The sequence below is a fragment of the Rhinolophus ferrumequinum genome, chromosome 6 (genome assembly GCF_004115265.2).
Source record: "Rhinolophus ferrumequinum isolate MPI-CBG mRhiFer1 chromosome 6, mRhiFer1_v1.p, whole genome shotgun sequence".
NCBI lineage: Eukaryota > Metazoa > Chordata > Mammalia > Chiroptera > Rhinolophidae > Rhinolophus > Rhinolophus ferrumequinum.
The window spans coordinates 96,581-120,205 of NC_046289.1; the positions used below are offsets into that span (position 1 = coordinate 96,581).

Sequence of the window (23,625 nt, forward strand, 5' to 3'; positions counted from 1 at the left end):
AAAAGAGTCTGACATTACCCCCACAGCCCTAAAGCCTGACTCATTTCAGCATCAGCTCTAAGGCTAGGTCCAAAATCTCACCTAAGTATAGTCTCATGAGATATTGGTGACCTTGAGGTGTGATTCATCCTGAGGCAAAATTCCTCTCCAGCTGTGAACCTATGAAACCAGACAAGTTATGTGCTTCCTAAATGTGAAGGTGGGTCAGGCATAGGGGAGACATTTCCATTCTGAAAGGGATAAATAGGAAAGAAGGAAGGAGTGATGGATCCCCATCTGCTCTGTAACCTGCCAGGAAAATTCCATGGGACATGAAGTTTGGAGAACTGTCCTCTTTGGCTGGATGGCCCCCATTCTGTATGGAACAGGGTGATGGTCCCACTTACCAACCCCACTCAGGTGATCTTTCACTTTCTGGAGCCACTAGGGCAGTCTCACCACGGCTGTGCTGGCAGGGGTCACGCGTCACAGGCACTGCCGGGTGGGTCCCACCCAAAGGCTTTTGCTGCTGGTCGTGTCGCCTGTTCAAACCAAGGAGATGGTTAAAGTCTTTGAAACCAGCAGTCAGCCCTGATGACCTCTAAATCCTCTTTAAGGTCTTCGTTCCTTCTTTTTATCCAGTAATGCATATCCACAGCCAATTTGAACTCTGATCCTGTTCTTTAGATTCCCAGGAGTCTGACAGCATTCCTTCCTTCTGCCCCACCTTCTCGTCCCTGTATATTATTAAATGATAGTGTATCTGCTGGTATGGCCTCATCTCTACTCCCGGCTTATGCTGAGACACCTGATTAAACCAGTGAGGCATACCCATGATTTTATTTGTCAAAGGGTTTTTCAGCAACACCTTTCATGCCCTCTTCACAATCAGCTTTCTAGCTTATTGTGGAAATATGGATACGCTGACAGTTTTTCAAATCTCCAAATTCAGATTAGCATTCGATTAATACTGTGATGCTCAGTCCATCTGTCTGCCCTCACATTTTAGGAGAAGCAGCCAGGAGGAGCCAAGCCTCTCCAACACTTGGCTTAGAAATCTCCTCAGCTGAACATCCAGTTCCATTGCTCACAAGTTCTACCTTCCACATGACACAGGAAACCAGTTCAGCCAAGCTCTTCGACACTTTATAACAAGGATCACCGTTCCTCAGGGACCCATAACATGCTCCTTATTTCCATCTGAGCCTCAGCAGAGTGGCTTCTTAGGTCCACGTTTCAACCACCACTGTGTTCACGATGATCTATGTACCAAAACCAACGTCTGGGTGGCTTAAACAACAGAAATCTATTTTCTCACATTCTGAGGGACCAGAAGGCCAAGGTCAAGTTGCCAGATGAATCGATTACCAGTGGGAACTCATCCTGATGGGCAGACAGCTGACGTCTCACTGTAAATTCATGGGGTGGAGAGAGAGTGACATCTCTCTTTCTCTCCCTCTTCTTATAAGGCCACCAATGCTACTGAATGACCTCATTTAAACATAATTAATGACCTCACTTAACCATCAGTACTTCCTACAAGCCCTTCTCCAAGAACAGGCCACTGGGTCTTAGGGCTTCAATATGTGACTGGTGGGGGAGAGAATTCACTCCCTCACAAGCTCCCTGTGAAGCAGGTTTCATGACCAGAGGGAATAAGTCACATTCCTGATCATCCTGACTCAGCCACAGGTTTCAGAAGGCAGAGCTAATGAGACGTCCTCACACTTAGATCAGAGCCTCTCAGATGGGATTTGGGGCCCCGTGTCCAGTGCATCCTGGAAGCCAAGGGCACCTCCATCTCCCCACCCTGCTCTGCACCCACCTGGGAAACAGCTTTCTCACTGCTTGGCTTGTGTTGAAGGAGTGGGAGCTCCTCTTTCTGGTGTGAGGCTGCAGGGGCACCTCCTGGGTCCAGCCAGGGGCACGGATGCCCTTCCAAGTGTGACATCACCTGAGGTTTAACAGGTTCCTGGCCTGTTGTACATTCCATTTTCCAGCTTCCTGGGAAGGAGTTGTAGTTCCTTAGACATTCAGGGATGTTATGTTCACTTATGTCTGTCCAGGTGCCTCTTACTCTTAGTGAGGTGAGATTCCCACCTCTAGTAACAGGTCAAAGATGACCTGTGAAGGTCCATCTGCTTTCTGCACCAACATTAAAGACCTTGGAAATCATCACTCCCTTTCTTAGAAGAGAACCTGGAAAAATGAAGATCAATCATGTGTCCTGAACCCGTCACAGAACTAAAATTGCAAGAACAGCCTCCACTGTGATAACTGGAAACACAGGCACATCCAGAGTGCAGGTGATTCTGGTCACCTGGGGCAGAAGCTGCTGGAGGTTCAGCTGGTAGGAGCACTTCCAGGTGAGTATTCTGAGTGGATGGAGCACACAGGTGGGCTCCTGGGGGGGAGGGGTCCTGGGGCCACACCCCACACTTCTGGGGGCTTTCCCTCCAGACACATCCAGGTTCTCCAGGGAGGATGCATGTGGGTCCCCTCATGTCCCTGACAGGGGGAGGGGAGGACGAACACTGAGAAATCCACCCAGAACTTCCCTCAGGCAGACCCTCCAGGGGAAGGACTTTTCCTGAACCCTATTTTGAGTGGTGGGCGGGAATTCTTACCTATGACAGACCTGGGGAGGGGGCACAGTTGCCAGGTTAACGGAGTCAGGAAGAGACTGTGGGTGCTGCAGGGGGAAGGGCGGGGTCACAGGGAAGTGAGCTGACCACGGGAGAGCCCTTGAGGAGGTCACAGCCAGACCCAGGGGACCACCTCACAGGTGATTAATCACAAGGATACATAACGTCACACACACACGAGCAGTCTCACCTGAGTCAGCTGACAATGGTGCTGCCTCCTCCTCCTCCAAATTCTCAGGTGTCTCCCCTCCCGCAGACATGGGTTCTCCAAAGGACGCCCACTGCAGGTGCCGTGAGTGGGCAATAGTGTGATTGGACATCATATCTGACAATCTGAGGGACAAGACTGTCCCATCTCATGGGTCCTCTGCACGTATTCCATTGTCTGAGGAATAGTAGAGCCAGGGTGTAGGTTCTTCCCAAGTCTGTGTGTTTGACACATTTCCTGGGGTTCTATTGACAAGAGAAGAGAAATCATACACAGATGCCTAGGGTCAGATTGGGGGACTGCCCATGTAGTTGGTACAGGGGACAAGGACAATTTGGGGTTCATTACTGCTAAAATCATCCACTCTGTGTGTGTCTAATTTATTCACGAGCAGAGGTAGTGCGGTCTGTGATACAACGCAGGGATTCTCAGCTGTCACCTTCAATCAGAGGAAGTCAAAGGAAGTAAGAGGTCCCCAAAGCCCCCTGAGTTTCTGGACTCAGGAGTGTCAGTGCATCTGGCAGCCCCAGGAAAGGTCTCCCTGGGGTTTTATGAAACCTTTGTTTAAGGTCTCTTTGCAGTGTCATTGGGGTTTAGTGAGGCCAATTGACTATTTCCACAGATGATGTCAAAGCTTATGGTGTCACTGAGGGAGCACTGTGAGGTCAGGCACAGACATGTAACACTGGACTAGAGACGCTAGAGGTCATGCCCTGTGAGCCCAGACAGGACCCTCCCCTGCAGGGCACAGGCTGGGCTGCAGGGGGCGCTCACACCCAACCAGCAGGGGCTGTAGCCCCTGGAGCAGGTGGGGAGGGAGTGGAGGAGGGGCTTCCTCTGAGGGCCTGGGGCTTCCTTCCTCTTTAAAAAACATGTGAAACAACATTTCGGCAAGGACTCCTGAAGTGTCTGTAAAACTCCTATTCTACTAGGAGAATTTACCAAACACAATGTGCAATAAAATCAAATTTCAAATGAGTTTTCCATGACTTCAAGGTGTCTTACACCAACAATATGAATGACAAGGATGGTTTTACTAACTTAAAGAACTGGGGACACACACTAACCCGGATTGAGACATTCAGATCAAAGCCCAGAAGAGGCTCAGGTGGTCTCCGTGTCGTTCAAAGGGGGTTCTCAGTGAGGAGCACGTCCTGGGGGCTCGTTCCTCGGTAGGAGGGGTCTATCTGCACAGATTCAGGGACCTGGCAGGGGACACATATCCTCCATCAGGGATTAGGACTTGGACCCTCAGACGCCCACTGAGCATGGTCCTGTGTCATCGAGCTTCTCTCAGTTGGGCCAAGTCTTCAGCTATGAAACACTCTGCTCATGAATACGCAAATGAGCTGAGGTGGGCGGGGTTAAATACGCACATGTCTGGGCCCTGAGAGCATCGCCCCACAGCCACACGCTCCACGACTGACGTCCTGACAGCACAGCCCTCACCATGGACTGGAGATGGACAGTCCTCTTCCTGGTGGCAGTGGCGACAGGTAAGGGGCTCCCCAGTCCCTGGCTGATGAGGGGACCTGGGCCAGTCACGGGGGATCCACCCACTATTGTCTCCTCCCACAGGTGTCCACTCCGAGGTCCAGCTGGTGCAGCCTGGGGCTGAGGTGAGGAAGCCTGGGGCCTCCGTGAAGGTGTCCTGCAAGGCTTCCGGATACACCTTCACCAGCTACTGGATGAGCTGGGTGCGACAGGCCCCAGGACAAGGGCTTGAGTGGATGGGATGGATCTACCCTGGCAGTGGTGGCACAAACTACGCACAGAAGTTCCAGGGCAGAGTCACCATCACCCCAGACACGTCCACCAGCACAGCCTACATGGAGCTGAGCAGTCTGAGACCTGAGGACACGGCCGTGTATTACTGTGCGAGGGACACAGTGAGACGACCCACATCCTGAGAGTGTCAGAAACCCTGAGGAGAGGGCAGCTGTGCGGGGCTGAGGAGACGACAGGGACGATGAGTCTCCTGACTTCCTCACACAGAGTCAGGACCTGAGACGAGCAGTGAGGCTCTCAGGGCCCCTCAGTCATTCAGGGAAAGGTGTCCAGGGTCCAAACATCTGCAAGGAAGAACCAGGGAAAGCCTTTCCTGAAAGGACGGGTCATGTGTCATTGTCCTTGCAGAGGGCACATCTGGACCCTCTGTGTTCTCTGAATGAGGGAGGGTAGTTCAGGCATCACCTGGGTTTAGTTGGTGGGAGGCAGATTCTGGGATTGGCTGTAGTGTCTCCCTAGGAAGTTCCCTCAGTTTCCCTTATTTCTGAAAAGCAGAGCTGTGCTTGGGGGAAAGTGAGAATAGGAGCGAGTGGAGAATTTCTACTTCCCACCTGTGATCAAGCACCACACACATGACATCTAGGAGGACCAGCATGACACGTGGTGACAACGTCATAGGTGACAGGTGTGCCAGGTCAAGCACAGTCTACGTCAGCTCACCATCCCTCAGCCTCTCCTGCAGGGGTGAGTTCCTGAAGAGGCTCCTCCCCTCAGACCCCAGCCTGCGGGTGTCCCTGTCCCTGGGGAGTCCTGGGGGTCCTCACACCACAGGGAGCAGCGTGGGGAGACCCTGGATGATGTGAGACCCACGTCCAGCCTGTTACTGTCCCAGGACAAGTGAATCTAATTCCACACACGCGGGGCTCAGATCCACTCACGTGATTCCCTCACAGTCTGGGGCTCAGAGCTCGTGGGCAGTTTCACTGGACGATATCAAGGTGTTGGCAGCACCACACACATTCCGGAGGGTCTGGGGGAGGCTGTGCTCTGACAATGTGTGTGTTGAAATCCTGACCCCCAGGAAGGGTTGTGTTAGCAGGTGGGGATTTGGGAGGGGCTAAGCATCAGAGCGCAGCCCTCAGGAAGGGGAGCAGAGCCCCTCTAATGAGCCCCAGGCAGCTGACTTGTCCCTCCCACCCTGTGAGGACACAGCAGGAAGCCACCAGATGTGACCCAGGCAGAGGGCCCTCACCAGTGGTGACCATGTGGGGCCTGGGTGTTGGATTGCCACCTGCAGAACTGTGGGAATAAATGTGTGTTGTTTATAATGTACCCAGAATATGGAACAGAATCCCGGATGGAATAGAATGGTAAAGACTGTTTATTTTTATTTTCCAGCTTCTAGAAGTGCTTTCCTTGATCCCATGTCCTCTTCCTCCAATGTCACACCAGGAGGAGGTCACCTTCCATCAGAGATCACATTGCTTTCTTCTCCTGGATCTAATCTCCCTCTGCCTCCCTCTGCTATGAACACTGTGGTTGAATTAGGAGTCACTCAGAAAACACAGGAAAAACTTTTCCTCCCATAATGCCTAAATAAACCAAGGATGACAAAGCCCCTTTTCCCATAAAACACCCCCAGGGTCCAAGCATGACTCAGACCATCTCAGAGCTCCCCCAGCCCTCCATGTATTCACACGCATCCCACAGGCCAATCAGGCCAATCACAGTTAGAACCTCCCACCATCCCCCAAAAGCTTACTCATTAAAGCATGAAATCCAGTCTGAAATGTCTGAGTACCATCATCTCAAAAGTCCCAAATACAATCTCTGAATCAGTTATGGGTCACAATTTGGGTGGATCTCTCCTGGGGTAAAATCCTCTGTGTCTGACACTAGAAGACAAGTTGTCTCTTAAAATACAACAGCAGGGCAGGCAAAGGATAAGAGTTACGGACGCTTGCATTCCAAAGAGATGAAATGCAGGGGTCAGGTAATGATAAATCCTGTGCACAGGAGGGTGTAGAGCACTTGTGCTCCAAGGGTCCCACACTGATGCTGGATAAAGGGGAAGGGACACAGTCTGTCCGCAGGGGCTTTGGGACAAAGGCGCTCGCGCACCACCAGGGGGCGCTCGGGACGCACTCAATTCACGTCCCGGGAGGAGTGGGCTGAGGGCTGCTCTCCTGTCAGGGTTTGGTCTCCAGGCTCCTCAATCCTCCTCCTGACGTTCACGCAGCAGAAAGTGTTTTCTAAACGTTCTGGAAACACAGAAGTGTCCTCTCCCCCCTTTTTTTTCTATTAGAACTTTACTGACTATATTCCACATGCTGCACTACACATCCACGTGACTAAATTTCAAATTATAGCTGACGTCCAATACTGTTTTATATTAGTGTCATGTGTGCAGCGTAGTGGTTAGACATTTATATAATTTATGACGGGAACCCCTAATATGCGACTACCCGTCTGACACTGTACAGTCTTCACAATGCTGTTGACTGTATTCCCCGCACTGTACTTTCCTATTTAGAATACGCTGGTTGTCACGCCACAGTCTAGCCGACTGTCCCCTCGTACCTTTCCCTAAGGAAAGAAGAGTCTGTGAGACTGCTTTCTTGGGACTTTGCTTCATCTTTATGTTTACACCTCATGTCTCTCTGTTCGGTCCCCAAAAGATGGTTTGCAGCCGGGATGGGTCAGATTTCTCACATGAGGAACAACCTAAGACAGGCGGAACCGTGTGCGGACCCCAATGAGCTATGATGGAAAATAAGGGAAGGAGTATTGCCTCCCTTCCCCTGCCAAAAGGAAGCCGTTGCTGACACTGGCTTTCTCTCTCACCTGATTGTGAGAGAGGATTAGGAGAGCAGTAATATCCGCTCTCCCTGTTTAGCTCAATAACAAAGTTTTATCATGAGAGGCTTGTCCCCAGGAGGGTACATACCTTAAATAAGTCATCATAGGACTCTCTGCTCCGGCTGTTTGCAGACAGGGGTAATTGGATTAAATCACCTTTGTGATCTGATGGATGAGTTTCACAGACCGTAGATGAGATCATTTTTACTCCCTTGTATAATCAATAAAAGCCACCAGTTGGCCTGATTCTGCACTCCAGTCTCTCACGACTCTGAGACCCTGGGCCCTCTGAGATTCAACTGCATCAAGTCTCTGTTTCTTTCTTGCTTAAAACTTAACCTAACGCCGCCCCTTTTCGTTCCCTCACTGCCCGTGTTGCGCTGGACGTGACATACACGGTCACCACGGTAATGAGCACAGTTCCCAAGGGCCAGGCACTGCGACATCTTCCTCTCCTATAATCAGGTAATAGCCATGAGTTTGGGACGGCAGTGACTTCTGTGTCATAGATAAATAACCAACCTTCAATAACAGCATTCCTCCTGATGGCGGGTGTTCCTAACTGACGTCACCAATTATTCTGTTGTATTAACTTGTTGACGCTCTTTCCTGACTGTCCAGGCAGAGACTCTGTGGAAATGGCCCTTGTGGTCACTGAGAACCCTCAGCATCTCCATCAGCTCCATGACTCTCTCTCTAACTTCTCAGGATCTCCAAGTCCCAGGGATAGAAAAGCATCCTCTCAACACTTTGTCTTCTTGGTCTCCTGGAAGGTCAGGAAGCCAGAGGTGCCCAGGGGTGAGGGCACCACCATCACGTGCACACCGAGTGCACTCTTACAGGATGTGCAGCCCGGGGCCCCTTTCCCAGGGGCACATGTGTCCCCAGACCCCAGGACCATCTCCCTGGAAGAAGAGCACACCCACCCCTCACTGCTGTCCAGCTGCCCGTATAGCTCAGCACGTGCAGCTCAGGAAGGCAAACCCTGAGGTCTGGGACTGAGGTGATGGCAGGTGAGGGCAGGTGTCCTCCTCCTCAGTCTCCTGGTGGAGACCCAGTGGGCTGTTTGCACAGGGCAGGGACGTGGTGTGGGGATGCTGCAGGCTGGGGAGGACACACCATGCCGTTGTCAGAATTGACATTGACTTTGAAATACAGTTAGGGATATAACTTATAATATAGACAGATTGCGGATTCTGGTGGTTTGTCAGTCAGTAGGTGTCAGAGGAGAATTAGGGTTTATTTTAGTTTTCTCCTTCGAGGAACATGTATGTGGACATTTCACTAGAAACAATGTGGCTGACAACATACACTTACATCTTCCCCCTGCTATGTCCACACACCAGTAGATTTAGTATCATTCACTCAATTATATATTGATATTGGCACTTGTCCACATGTCATCAAAACTGAGCAGTTCCAAATATACCCACATGGGTGCACTAAGAGTTAAACGTCTTCGTTCCCCACTGTGAAGTCACAGCCCCACTCTACTGACAGGGTCCCTTGTCCCTGCAATGGTGGCTCTTTCCCTGCCTGCTAGTCTCCTGCACGAGAAGCCCACCTGAGCTGGGCATCACCACAAGTCCCTCCACTTGCTGGGACACTGGGAATGACCCAGAGAGAGGACAATCGGTGGGGCTGTTCCTACTCGTGCTCCTTGCTTCCAGGTCCAATAAAATGTCTATAGATTCAGGTAATACCTGCATCCTCCTAATCTTGCTGTTTACTATGGTCAAATATGCATCATTAAAGCTACTATAAGTAAACAAATGGACAATTGGTACGGAAAGACTTACAGACACAGACAATAACATGCAAAATGTCCCACTTATGAAAATACATCTGCATGAACTCAGATTCTCTACATTCTTAGGTAAATACTACAATGCAGAAAATCGCACATGTTCTCATTACAGGAAAGAGGTTCTGGAACCTCACCTGGCACGTCCATCCCTGCCCTGGAGTGGGATGAGGGAGCAGTGGGGTCCATGGGGAGGGTACTGGGGCTCCCTCTCAGCTGATATGTGCCCTTGACACATCACACGGCTCCTTGGGCTGCCGTGTGTAGCTTCACCTCTGCAACATGCAGGTGGGATTGATATCCTCGGTCACTTGCTCTGGGTGCTCACACACAAATGAAATGAGGTCATGGGTGCTGAGCACTCACTCCAGCACCATCCCGTATAAGAAATCATGTTTTCCTGAACTCTCACGTGGCCACCAACCAACCAGGACACTCACCCCTGCATGAGGCCCTGCCCTTGTCTAGGTGTCCAAGCCCGGAGCTCCCTATATGGAAGGAGGACATGCAAATAGGGGCCCCTGTGCTGATGAAAACCAGCCCAGCCCTGACCCTGCAGCTGTGGGACAGGAGCCCCAGCCCCGGGATCCCCAGGTGTCCCCATTCCTGTGATCAGGACAGAGCACAGACGACACACCATGGAGTTTGGGCTCAGCTGGGTTTTCCTTGTGGCTGTTTTAAGAGGTAATTTATGGAGAACAGGAGACTCTGAGTATGTGAGAGAATATGAGTGAGAGAAACAGTGGCTGTGCGACAGTTTCTGACCAGGATGTCTCTGTGTTTGCAGGTGTCCAGTGTGAGGTGCAGCTGGTGGAGTCTGGGGGAGGCTTGGTGCAGCCTGGGGGGTCTCTGCGCCTCTCCTGTGCAGCCTCTGGATTCACCTTCAGTAGCTACTGGATGAGCTGGGTCCGCCAGGCTCCAGGGAAGGGCCTGGAGTGGGTCTCAGCCATTAGTAATGGTGGTGGTAGCACATACTACGCCGACTCCGTGAAGGGCCGATTCACCATCTCCAGAGACAACGCCAAGAACACGCTGTATCTGCAAATGACCAGCCTGAAAGCTGACGACACGGCCGTGTATTACTGTGCGAGGGACACAGTGAGGGGAAGTCAGTGTGAGCCCAGACACAAACCTCCCTGCAGGGGACACTCAGGACACCAGGGGGCGGTCAGGTCCAGGAGGCTGTGCTCCGACCTCCTGGGACACTTGTGACATTTCAACTCAGGAAGGAGCCTGAGGGCAGGTGTAACAGGGAAGGAGGGGACATGGGAAGGGAGTGTCCTGTCACCATGTAGAGTCAGCTTAATTTAATTAAAAATATGTACCACTAGAGACTCCCCCATTATTTATCTATTCTAAATAATGACATGGTGTGTTAAGTATTCAAACACAATAGACATTTACACATGGCACACATTTACGTAGGTACATATTTTTTGCTTCATCTCTTAAATAGGGTCTGTATTGTGCACAAGAGTCTCATGCAGTTGTCACTGAAGTGAATTTGCACAATGTAGGTCCCTGTCTGGATAGTCTCAGGAATCTTCAGCTAATATAATAGTAATAATAATAATAGTAATAATAATAATAATAATAATAATAATAAATTCCACATGTTTATTTGTATAATATTAGGAACAGTAAGTTTTGGTATAGAAAATTAATCTGTATTGGAATTTAAATCTCCAATATTATTTACCCAAATAACCTGAGAACATATACATTTTGCCGTGTACAGTGTGCAGTTTTTTCCCCAAATGTGTGAGGGAAAAATAAGCATGAGCATTATACATGGGAAGTACTAACTCCATATCTATATAAATGTTTTTGGGCCAGCCCGGTGGCTCAGGCGGTTGGAGCTCCGTGCTCCTAATGCCGAAGGCCGACAGTTCGATTCCCAGCTGGTGTGCTGAGCCCGTACAGCTAAGATTGTGACCAACAGCTCTCCCTGGAACTGAGCTGCCGTGAGCAGCTGTGAGCAGCCTACCGATGACTGGTGACCGAAAGCCTCAGGGAGGAGCGCATGGCTCTTAATACCAGCACAGGCCAAGGAGCTGTGTCCCACACAACTAGACTGAGAAACAACGGCTTGAACTGGAGGGAGGAAGGAGAACGAAGAAGGGGGGGTAAATGTTTTTGATTCTTTTATTTATGCTTGTGAATTAATGGTGTAACACTAGAAACCAATAAAGCTATCCATATGGAAAACAATACGCTGGAAGACAATAATCAATTTTGTTGAACTTATGACAAACTTGCAACGACGAAGAGTTCCTGGCCTTCTATGATGCATAAATATCACAAATTTGTTGCCAATACATAAATTTTTTGTACCTTATACCTGTTCTGTGTTTTGCAATTATATGTTATGTAAAATTTCTTGTACAATAATATGTTTTAAAAATGCTGAAGTTCCTCTGTAATACAAAATCAAGTACCTGTAGGTAAACAAAGAAAACTGTGAATTCAAAAATTAAAACAAAAGATTTTTCCCTGAGAGTTTGGACCAAAAACATGAATGCACATTATACACAGCAAAATATGGTCTATCCCTCTTAGTTCAGCAGCTTTCAGGAATGCAATTTCCCAGGCTTAGTCCCCGACCCTATGTAGAGTCTCGTGTCCTCAGGAGAAAAGAGAAGAAAGAGGAAAGCCTAAGTGTCTGTGGGTGAAGCAGCTGGTGCCTCATTCGATTTTTTTTCCATCTTATGTGGCCATTGAGGATCACGTCCCCGGACTTCCTAAGAGACACTTAATAAATAACTTTATTTTATGCAATGTTGTTATCGTCATACACACATACACACACACACATACACAAACACATACACACAGATGTATTTAATGTATGTGTTATTAGAAGATACATTCTTATAAGAAAAATGCAGAAGCACAATATTTCATTTTCTTTTCCTAAGCGAATTTCTAATATTGTTTATCTTTATTTAACATCACTATTTTGTCTCCATTTTACTTTGTATTTATCAATCACTTACATATGTGTTCCCTTCCATGAAAGTATCAAATATTTTTGTATAATTACGAATACCAAGCTTTCTCACTCAGCTTGGACTGCCAGGAAAAGGTACCAAAGGCCACGTGGCTTAAACGACAGTAATTGATTTTGACTGTTGTGGAGGCTGGAAAGTTCAAAACCAAGGCCCGGCTGATTTAGGTCCTGGTGAAAGGTCTGACCTGGCTCGCAGTTGACCACGTTCTTACTGAGTCCTTACGTGCCTTAAATGGTGGAGGGAGATCTCTCTCCTCCTCTTCGTACAATGCTCCAAACCTATTGGAGTTCCACCACCACATTCTGACCTCGTGTGACCTTACTTGTCTTCTCAAAGCTCTATTTTACACACCATCATTGAGCAGTAAGACTCCAACATACAAATTTGGGAGGCACCCAGTTCAATCCATAACATCCCACCTCTGGTCCCCCCAAATTCATGCCTTCCTCACATATAAAAGAGTCTGACATTACCCCCACAGCCCTAAAGCCTGACTCATTTCAGCATCAGCTCTAAGGCTAGGTCCAAAATCTCACCTAAGTATAGTCTCATGAGATATTGGTGACCTTGAGGTGTGATTCATCCTGAGGCAAAATTCCTCTCCAGCTGTGAACCTATGAAACCAGACAAGTTATGTGCTTCCTAAATGTGAAGGTGGGTCAGGCATAGGGGAGACATTTCCATTTGGAAAGTGATGAATAGGAAAGAAGGAAGGAGTGATGGATCCCCATCTGCTCTGTAACCTGCCAGGAAAATTCCATGGGACATGAAGTTTGGAGAACTGTCTTCTTTGGCTGGATGGCCCCCATTCTGTATGGAACAGGGTGATGGTCCCACTTACCAACCCCACTCAGGTGATCTTTCACTTTCTGGAGCCACTAGGGCAGTCTCACCACGGCTGTGCTGGCAGGGGTCACGCATCGCAGGCTCTGCCGGGTGGGTCCCACCCAAAGGCTTTTGCTGCTGGTCGTGTCGCCTGTTCAAACCAAGGAGATGGTTAAAGTCTTTGAAACCAGCAGTCAGCCCTGATGACCTCTAAATCCTCTTTAAGGTCTTCGTTCCTTCTTTTTATCCAGTAATGCATATCCACAGCCAATTTGAACTATGATCCTGTTCTTTAGATTCCCAGGAGTCTGACAGCATTCCTTCCTTCTGCCCCACCTTCTCGTCCCTGTGTATTATTAAATGACAGTGTATCTGCTGGTATGGCCTCATCTCTACTCCCGGCTTATGCTGAGACACCTGATTAAACCAGTGAGGCATACCCATGATTTTATTTGTCAAAGGGTTTTTCAGCAACACCTTTCATGCCCTCTTCACAATCAGCTTTCTAGCTTATTGTGGAAATATGGATACGCTGACAGTTTTTCAAATCTCCAAATTCAGATTAGCATTCGATTAATACTGCGATGCTCAGTCCATCTGCCTCCCTCACCTTTTAGGAGAAGCAGCCAGGAGGAGCCAAGCCCCTCCTACACTTGGCTTAGAAATCTCCTCAGCTGAACATCCAGTTCCATTGCTCACAAGTTCTACCTTCCACATGACACAGGAAACCAGTTCAGCCAAGCTCTTCGACACTTTATAACAAGGATCACCATTCCTCAGGGACCCATAACATGCTCCTTATTTCCATCTGAGCCTCAGCAGAGTGGCTTCTTAGGTCCACGTTTCAACCACCACTGTGTTCACGATGATCTATGTACCAAAACCAACGTCTGGGTGGCTTAAACAACAGAAATCTATTTTCTCACATTCTGAGGGACCAGAAGGCCAAGGTCAAGTTGCCAGATGAATCGATTACCAGTGGGAACTCATCCTGATGGGCAGACAGCTGACGTCTCACTGTAATCTCATGTGGTGGAGAGAGAGGGACATCTCTCTTTCTCTCCCTCTTCTTATAAGGCCACCAATGCTACTGAATGACCTCATTTAAACATAATTAATGACCTCACTTAACCATCAGTACTTCCTACAAGCCCTTCTCCAAGAACAGGCCACTGGGTCTTAGGGCTTCAATATGTGACTGGTGGGGGAGAGAATTCACTCCCTCACAAGCTCCCTGTGAAGCAGGTTTCATGACCAGAGGGAATAAGTCACATTCCTGATCATCCTGACTCAGCCACAGGTTTCAGAAGGCAGAGCTAATGAGACGTCCTCACACTTAGATCAGAGCCTCTCAGATGGGATTTGGGGCCCCGTGTCCAGTGCATCCTGGAAGCCAAGGGCACCTCCATCTCCCCACCCTGCTCTGCACCCACCTGGGAAACAGCATTCTCACCTGTTGGCTTGTGTTGAAGGAGTGGGAGCTCCTCTTTCTGGTGTGAGGCTGCAGGGGCACCTCCTGGGTCCAGCCAGGGGCACGGATGCCCTTCCAAGTGTGACATCACCTGAGGCTTAACAGGTTCCTGGCCTGTTGTACATTCCATTTTCCAGCTTCCTGGGAAGGAGTTGTAGTTCCTTAGACATTCAGGGATGTTATGTTCACTTATGTCTGTCCAGGTGCCTCTTACTCTTAGTGAGGTGAGATTCCCACCTCTAGTAACAGGTCAAAGATGACCTGTGAAGGTCCATCTGCTTTCTGCACCAACATTAAAGACCTTGGAAATCATCACTCCCTTTCTTAGAAGAGAACCTGGAAAAATGAAGATCAATCATGTGTCCTGAACCCGTCACAGAACTAAAATTGCAAGAACAGCCTCCACTGTGATAACTGGAAACACAGGCACATCCAGAGTGCAGGTGATTCTGCTCACCTGGGGCAGAAGCTGCTGGAGGTTCAGCTGGTAGGAGCACTTCCAGGTGAGTATTCTGAGTGGATGGAGCACACGGGTGGGCTCCTGGGGGGGAGGGGTCCTGGGGCCACACCCCACACTTCTGGGGGCTTTCCCTCCAGACACATCCAGGTTCTCCAGGGAGGATGCATGTGGGTCCCCTCATGTCCCTGACAGGGGGAGGGGAGGACGAACACTGAGAAATCCACCCAGAACTTCCCTCAGGCAGACCCTCCAGGGGAAGGACTTTTCCTGAACCCTATTTTGAGTGGTGGGCGGGAATTCTTACCTATGACAGACCTGGGGAGGGGGCACAGTTGCCAGGTTAACGGAGTCAGGAAGAGACTATGGGTGCTGCAGGGGGAAGGGCGGGGTCACAGGGAAGTGAGCTGACCACGGGAGAGCCCTTGAGGAGGTCACAGCCAGACCCAGGGGACCACCTCACAGGTGATTAATCACAAGGATACATAACGTCACACACACACGAGCAGTCTCACCTGAGTCAGCTGACAATGGTGCTGCCTCCTCCTCCTCCAAATTCTCAGGTGTCTCCCCTCCCGCAGACATGGGTTCTCCAAAGGACGCCCACTGCAGGTGCCGTGAGTGGGCAATAGTGTGATTGGACATCATATCTGACAATCTGAGGGACAAGACTGTCCCATCTCATGGGTCCTCTGCACGTATTCCATTGTCTGAGGAATAGTAGAGCCAGGGTGTAGGTTCTTCCCAAGTCTGTGTGTTTGACACATTTCCTGGGGTTCTATTGACAAGAGAAGAGAAATCATACACAGATGCCTAGGGTCAGATTGGGGGACTGCCCATGTAGTTGGTACAGGGGACAAGGACAATTTGGGGTTCATTACTGCTAAAATCATCCACTCTGTGTGTCTAATTTATTCACGAGCAGAGGTAGTGCGGTCTGTGATACAACGCAGGGATTCTCAGATGTCACCTTCAATCAGAGGAAGTCAAAGGAAGTAAGAGGCCCCCAAAGCCCCCTGAGTTTCTGGACTCAGGAGTGTCAGTGCATCTGGCAGCCCCAGGAAAGGTCTCCCTGGGGTTTTATGAAACCTTTGTTTAAGGTCTCTTTGCAGTGTCATTGGGGTTTAGTGAGGCCAATTGACTATTTCCACAGATGATGTCAAAGCTTATGGTGTCACTGAGGGAGCACTGTGAGGTCAGGCACAGACATGTAACACTGGACTAGAGACGCTAGAGGTCATGCCCTGTGAGCCCAGACAGGACCCTCCCCTGCAGGGCACAGCTGGGCTGCAGGGGGCGCTCACACCCAACCAGCAGGGGCTGCAGCCCCTGGAGCAGGTGGGGAGGGAGTGGAGGAGGGGCTTCCTCTGAGGGCCTGGGGCTTCCTTCCTCTTTAAAAAACATGTGAAACAACATTTCGGCAAGGACTCCTGAAGTGTCTGTAAAACTCCTATTCTACTAGGAGAATTTACCAAACACAATGTGCAATAAAATCAAATTTCAAATGAGTTTTCCATGACTTCAAGGTGTCTTACACCAACAATATGAATGACAAGGATGGTTTTACTAACTTAAAGAACTGGGGACACACACTAACCCGGATTGAGACATTCAGATCAAAGCCCAGAACAGGCTCAGGTGGTCTCCGTGTCGTTCAAAGGGGGTTCTCAGTGAGGAGCACGTCCTGGGGGCTCGTTCCTCGGTAGGAGGGGTCTATCTGCACAGATTCAGGGACCCGGCAGGGGACACATATCCTCCATCAGGGATTAGGACTTGGACCCTCAGACGCCCACTGAGCATGGTCCTGTGTCATCGAGCTTCTCTCAGTTGGGCCAAGTCTTCAGCTATGAAACACTCTGCTCATGAATATGCAAATGAGCTGAGGTGGGCGGGGTTAAATACGCACATGTCTGGGCCCTGAGAGCATCGCCCCACAGCCACACGCTCCCCGACTGACGTCCTGACAGCACAGCCCTCACCATGGACTGGAGATGGACAGTCCTCTTCCTGGTGGCAGTGGCGACAGGTAAGGGGCTCCCCAGTCCCTGGCTGATGAGGGGACCTGGGCCAGTCACGGGGGATCCACCCACTATTGTCTCCTCCCACAGGTGTCCACTCCGAGGTCCAGCTGGTGCAGCCTGGGGCTGAGGTGAGGAAGCCTGGGGCCTCCGTGAAGGTGTCCTGCAAGGCTTCCGGATACACCTTCACCAGTAACTATATGCACTGGGTGCGACAGGCCCCAGGACAAGGTCTTGAGTGGATGGGATGGATCTACCCTGGCAGTGGTGGCACAAACTACGCACAGAAGTTCCAGGGCAGAGTCACCATCACCACAGACACGTCCACCAGCACAGCCTACATGGAGCTGAGCAGTCTGAGACCTGAGGACACGGCCGTGTATTACTGTGCGAGGGGCACAGTGAGACGACCCACATCCTGAGAGTGTCAGAAACCCTGAGGAGAGGGCAGCTGTGCGGGGCTGAGGAGACGACAGGGACGATGAGTCTCCTGACTTCCTCACACAGAGTCAGGACCTGAGACGAGCAGTGAGGCTCTCAGGGCCCCTCAGTCATTCAGGGAAAGGTGTCCAGGGTCCAAACATCTGCAAGGAAGAACCAGGGAAAGCCTTTCCTGAAAGGACCTGTCCTGTGTCATTGTCCTTGCAGAGGGCACATCTGGAGCCTCCGTGTTCTCTGAATGAGGGAGGGTAGTTCAGGCGTCACCTGGGATCACTTGGTGGGAAGCAGATTCTGGGATTGGCCTGTAGTGTCTCCCTAGGGAGTTCTCTCAGTTTCCCTTAATTCTGAAAAACTGACCTGTGCTTGTGGGAAAGTGATTATAGGAGTGAGTGGAGACTTTTTACTTCCCACCTGTGATCAAGCACCACACACATGACATCTGGGAGGACCATCATGACATGTGGTGACAACGTCATGGGTGACAGGTGTGTCAGGTCAAGCACAGTCTACGTCAGCTCACCGTCCCCTCAGCCTCTCCTGCAGGGGTGAGTTCCTGAAGAGGCTCCTCCCCTCAGACCCCAGCCTGCGGGTGTCCCTGTCCCTGGGGAGTCCTGGGGGTCCTCACACCACAGGGAGCAGCGTGGGGAGACCCTGGATGATGTGAGACCCACGTCCAGCCTGTTACTGTCCCAGGACAAGTGAATCTAATTCCACACACGCGGGGCTCAGATCCACTCACGTGATTCCCTCACAGTCTGGGGCTCAGAGCACGTGGGCAGTTTCACTGGACGATATCAAGGTGTTGGCAGCACCACACACACCCCGGAGGGTCTGGGGGAGGCTGTGCTCTGACAATGTGTGTGTTGAAATCCTGACCCCCAGGAAGTGTTGTGTTAGCAGGTGGGGATTTGGGAGGGGCTATGTCATCAGAGCGCAGCCCTCAGGAAGGGGAGCAGAGCCCCAGGCAGCTTACTTGTCCCTCCCACCCTGTGAGGACACAGCAGGAAGCCACCGGATGTGACCCAGGCAGAGGGTCCTCACCAGTTGTCATCATGTGGGGCCTGGGTGTTGGATTGCCACCTGCAGAACTGTGGGAATAAATGATTGTTGTTTATAATGTACCCAGAATATGGAACAGAATCCCGGATGGAATAGAATGGTAAAGACTGTTTATTTTTATTTTCCAGCTTCTAGAGGTGCTTTCCTTGATCCCATGTCCTCTTCCTCCAATGTCACACCAGGAGGAGGTCACCTTCCATCAGAGATCACATTGCTTTCTTCTCCTGGATCTAATCTCCCTCTGCCTCCCTCTGCTATGAACACTGTGGTTGAATTAGGAGTCACTCAGAAAACACAGGAAAAACTTTTCCTCCCATAATGCCTAAATAAACCAAGGATGACAAAGCCCCTTTTCCCATAAAACACCCCCAGGGTCCAAGCATGACTCAGACCATCTCAGAGCTCCCTCAGCCCTCCATGTATTCACACGCATCCCACAGGCCAATCACAGTTAGAACCTCCCACCATCCCCCAAAAGCTTACTCATTAAAGCATGAAATCCAGTCTGAAATGTCTGAGTACCATCATCTCAAAAGTCCCAAATACAATCTCTGAATCAGTTATGGGTCACAATTTGGGTGGATCTATCCTGGGGTAAAATCCTCTCTGTCTGACACTAGAAGACAAGTTGTCTCTTAAAATACAACAGCAGGGCAGGCAAAGGATAAGAGTTACGGACGCTTGCATTCCAAAGAGATGAAATGGAGGGGTCAGGTAATGATAAATTCTGTGCACAGGAGGGTGTAGAGCACTTGTGCTCCAAGGGTCCCACACTGACGCTGGATAAAGGGGAAGGGACACAGTCTGTCCGCAGGGGCTTTGGGACAAAGGCGCTCGCGCACCACCAGGGGGCGCTCGGGACGCACTCAATTCACGTCCCGGGAGGAGTGGGCTGAGGGCTGCTCTCCTGTCAGGGTTTGGTCTCCAGGCTCCTCAATCCTCCTCCTGACGTTCACGCAGCAGAAAGTGTTTTCTAAACGTTCTGGAAACACAGAAGTGTCCTCTCCCCCCTTTTTTTTCTATTAGAACTTTACTGACTATATTCCACATGCTGCACTACACATCCACGTGACTAAATTTCAAATTATAGCTGACGTCCAATAGTTTTATATTAGTGTCATGTGTGCAGCGTAGTGGTTAGACATTTATATAATTTATGACGGGAACGCCTAATATGCGACTACCCGTCTGACACTGTACAGTCTTCACAATGCTGTTGACTGTATTCCCCGCACTGTACTTTCCTATTTAGAATACGCTGGTTGTCACGCCGCAGTCTAGCCGACTGTCCCCTCGTACCGTTCCCTAAGGAAAGAAGAGTCTGTGAGACTGCTTTCTTGGGACTTTGCTTCATCTTTATGTTTACACCTCATGTCTCTCTGTTCGGTCCCCAAAAGATGGTTTGCAGCCGGGATGGGTCAGATTTCTCACATGAGGAACAACCTAACACAGGCGGAACCGTGTGCGGACCCCAATGAGCTATGATGGAAAATAAGGGAAGGAGTATTGCCTCCCTTCCCCTGCCAAAAGGAAGCCGTTGCTGACACTGGCTTTCTCTCTCACCTGATTGTGAGAGAGGATTAGGAGAGCAGTAATATCCGCTCTCCCTGTTTAGCTCAATAACAACGTTTTATCATGAGAGGCTTGTCCCCAGGAGGGAACATACCTTAAATAAGTCATCATAGGACTTTCTGCTCCGGCTGTTTGCAGACAGGGGTAATTGGATTAAATCACCTTTGTGATCTGATGGATGAGTTTCACAGACCGTAGATGAGATCATTTTTACTCCCTTGTATAATCAATAAAAGCCACCAGTTGGCCTGATTCTGCACACCAGTCTCACGACTCTGAGACCCTGGGCCCTCTGAGATTCAACTGCATCAAGTCTGTTTCTTTCTTTCTCAAAACTTAACCTAATGCCGCCCCTTTTCGTTCCCTCACTGCCCGTGTTGCGCTGGACGTGACATACGCTGTCATCACGGTAATGAGCACAGTTCCCAAGGGCCAGGCACTGCGACGTCTTCCTCTCCTATAATCATGTAATAGCCATGAGTTTGGGACGGCAGTGACTTCTGTGTCATAGATAAATAACCAACCTTCAATAACAGCATTCCTCCTGATGGCGGGTGTTCCTAACTGACGTCACCAATTATTCTATTGTATTAACTTGTTGACGCTCTTTCCTGACTGTCCAGGCAGAGACTCTGTGGAAATGGCCCTTGTGGTCACTGAGAACCCTCAGCCTCTCCATCAGCTCCATGACTCTCTCTCTAACTTCTCAGGATCTCCAAGTCCCAGGGATAGAAAAGCATCCTCTCAACTCTTCCGTCTTCTTGGTCTCCTTGAAGGTCGGGAAGCCAGAGGTGCCCAGGGGTGAGGGCACCACCATCACGTGCACACCGAGTGCACTCTTACAGGATGTGCAGCCCGGGGCCCCTTTCCCAGGGCACATGTGTCCCCAGACCCCAGGACCATCTCCCAGGAAGAAGAGCACACCCACCCCTCACTGCTGTCCAGCTGCCCGTATGGCTCAGCACGTGCAGCTCAGGAAGGCAAACACTGAGGTCTGGGACTGACGGTGATGGCAGGTGAGGGCAGGTGTCCTCCTCCTCAGTCTCCTGGTGGAGACCCAGTGGGCTGTTTGCACAGGGCAGTGACGTGGTGTGGGGATGCTGCAGGCTGGGGAGGACACACCAGGCCGTTGTCAGAATTGGCATCGACTTTGAAATACTGTTAGGAATCTAACTTATAATATTGACAGAACTGGGAATTCTGGTGGATTGTCAGTCAGTAGGTGTCCGAGGATAAATAGGGGTTATTTTATTTTTCTGCTTTGAAGAACATGCATGTCGACATTTCACTACATACAATGTGGCTGACAACATACACTTACATCTTCCCCCTGCTATGTCCACACACCACTAGATTTAGTATCATTCACTCAATTATATATTGATATTGGCACTTGTCCACATGTCATCAAAACTGAGCAGTTCCAAATGTACCCTTGTGGGTTCACTAAGACTTAAACGTCTTCGTTCCCCACTGGGAAGTCACAGCCCCACACTACTGATAGGGTCCCTTGTCCCTGCCATGGTGGCTCTTTCCCTGCCTGCTAGTCTCCTGCACGAGAAGCCCACCTGAGCTGGGCATCACCACAAGTCCCTCAGGTGGGACACTGGGAATGACCCAGCGAGAGGACAATGGGTGGGGCTGTCTTACTCGTGCTCCTGGCTTCCAGGTCCAATAAAATATCTATAGATTCAGGTAAGACCTGCATGATGCTAAACTCTGCCATTTACTATGGTCAAATATTCATCATTAAAGCCAGTACAAGTAAATAAATGGACAATTGCTAAGGAAAGACTTATAGACAACAGACAACAGCATGCAAAATGTCACACTTATGAAAATACATCTGCATGAACTCAGATTCTCTACATTCTTAGGTAAATACTACCATGCAGAAAATCACACATACTCTCATTACAGGAAAGAGGTTCTGGAACCTCACCTGGCACGTCCATCCCTGCCCTGGAGTGGGATGACGGAGCAGTAGGGTCCATGGGAAGGGTACTGGGGCTCCCTCTCAGCTGATATGTGCCCTTGGACACATCACACGGCTCCTCAGGCTGCCGTGTGTAGCTTTACCTCTGCAACATGCAGGTGGGATTGATACCTCGGTCACTTGCTCTGGGTGCTCACACACAAATGAAATGAGGTCATGGGTGCTGAGCACTCACTCCAGCACCATCCCGTGTAAGAAATCATGTTTTCCTGAACTCTCACGTGACCAACAACCAACCAGGACACTCACGCCTGCATGAGGCCCTGCCCTTGTCTAGGTGTCCAAGCCCGGAGCTCCCTATATGGAAGGAGGATATGCAAATAGGGGCCCCTGTGCTGATGAAAACCAGCCCAGCCCTGACCCTGCAGCTGTGGGACTGGAGCCCCAGCCCCGGGATCCCCAGGTGTCCCCATTCCGTGATCAGGACTGAGCACAGACGACACACCATGGAATTTGGGCTCAGCTGGGTTTTCCTTGTGGCTGTTTTAAGAGGTAAATTATGGAGAACAGGAGACTCTGAATATGTGAGAGAATATGAGTGCGAGAAACAGTGGATGTGTGACAGTTTCTGACCAGGATGTCTCTGTTTGCAGGTGTCCAGTGTGAGGTGCAGCTGGTGGAGTCTGGGGGAGGCTTGGTGCAGCCTGGGGGGTCTCTGCGCCTCTCCTGTGCAGCCTCAGGTTTCACCTTCAGTAGCTATTGCATGGACTGGGTCCGCCAGGCTCCAGGGAAGGGACTAGAGTGGGTCTCATACATTAGTAGCAGTGGTGGTAGCACATACTACGCCGACTCCGTGAAGGGCCGATTCACCATCTCCAGAGACAATGCCAAGAACACGCTGTATCTGCAAATGACCAGCCTGAGAGCTGACGACACGGCCGTGTATTACTGTGGGAAGGACACAGTGAGGGGAAGTCAGTGTGAGCCCAGACACAAACCTCCCTGCAGGGGACAGGGGGGCTGGGCTGCAGGGGACACTCAGGACACCAGGGGGCGCTCAAGACACACCCAGCACAGGGACCAGCCCCAGGAGCAGGTGGGACCTGGGTGGGGAAGGGGCTTCCTGTTGAGAACAGAGATTTCCTCTGAAATTTCTCAGCTGCCCCCAGGGACAAGTCGTGAATCATCTTTCTGACTCTAATGTTGCGGATTCTCAGCAGCCAACAAAGTGGAAGCAGTGTTTACAATGACATATCGCCAGGCACTGGGGCCTTTCCTTCACCAAATTCCTGTGTGTCCTGGTTGTCACAGAGAGACCATCCTGAGGGCTGCCGTCTCCCCTGTGGTTGGGAAACATTTCCCACACAGAGAGACCCCAGCTCTGTGCAGGCCTCTGTGGGCTAAGCCCACGCTCTCTGCCCCCCACATGCCCACGGTGTCCCCACAGGGGCCCATACTTCACACAGGCTCACATAGCCCCATGGGGGTCAGTCCCCCAGGACCTCTGCCATCCACGGTCTCCGTGTTCCCTACAACTCTTTACCTTTAGTGTCTGGTTCCTCATTTCGTGAAATCAATGTTGAAACCCTCCCCAACATCACCTTCTGTCACC

The 23,625-nt window shown here is 50.3% G+C and overlaps 4 gene segments (V, D, J or C); all 4 read left to right on the forward strand.

The window, feature by feature from the left end:
* Window positions 1–4,251: 4,251 nt before the first annotated feature.
* Window positions 4,252–4,757, forward strand: LOC117023381 (immunoglobulin heavy variable 1-18-like). The segment is given in 2 exon segments: window positions 4,252–4,328; window positions 4,411–4,757. Coding segments are annotated over 2 exon segments (378 nt in total).
* Window positions 4,758–9,812: 5,055 nt separating this feature from the next.
* Window positions 9,813–10,435, forward strand: LOC117024111 (immunoglobulin heavy variable 3-23-like). The segment is given in 2 exon segments: window positions 9,813–9,907; window positions 10,011–10,435. Coding segments are annotated over 2 exon segments (471 nt in total).
* A 6,479-nt stretch (window positions 10,436–16,914) lies between these two features.
* Window positions 16,915–17,427, forward strand: LOC117024119 (immunoglobulin heavy variable 1-3-like). The segment is given in 2 exon segments: window positions 16,915–17,013; window positions 17,096–17,427. Coding segments are annotated over 2 exon segments (378 nt in total).
* A 5,007-nt stretch (window positions 17,428–22,434) lies between these two features.
* LOC117023387 (immunoglobulin heavy variable 3-23-like) lies at window positions 22,435–23,007 on the forward strand (the record flags this gene model as incomplete). The annotated part of the segment is given in 2 exon segments: window positions 22,435–22,565; window positions 22,667–23,007. Coding segments are annotated over 2 exon segments (387 nt in total), but the record flags the coding sequence as incomplete, so codon positions are not given.
* Window positions 23,008–23,625: the final 618 nt, after the last annotated feature.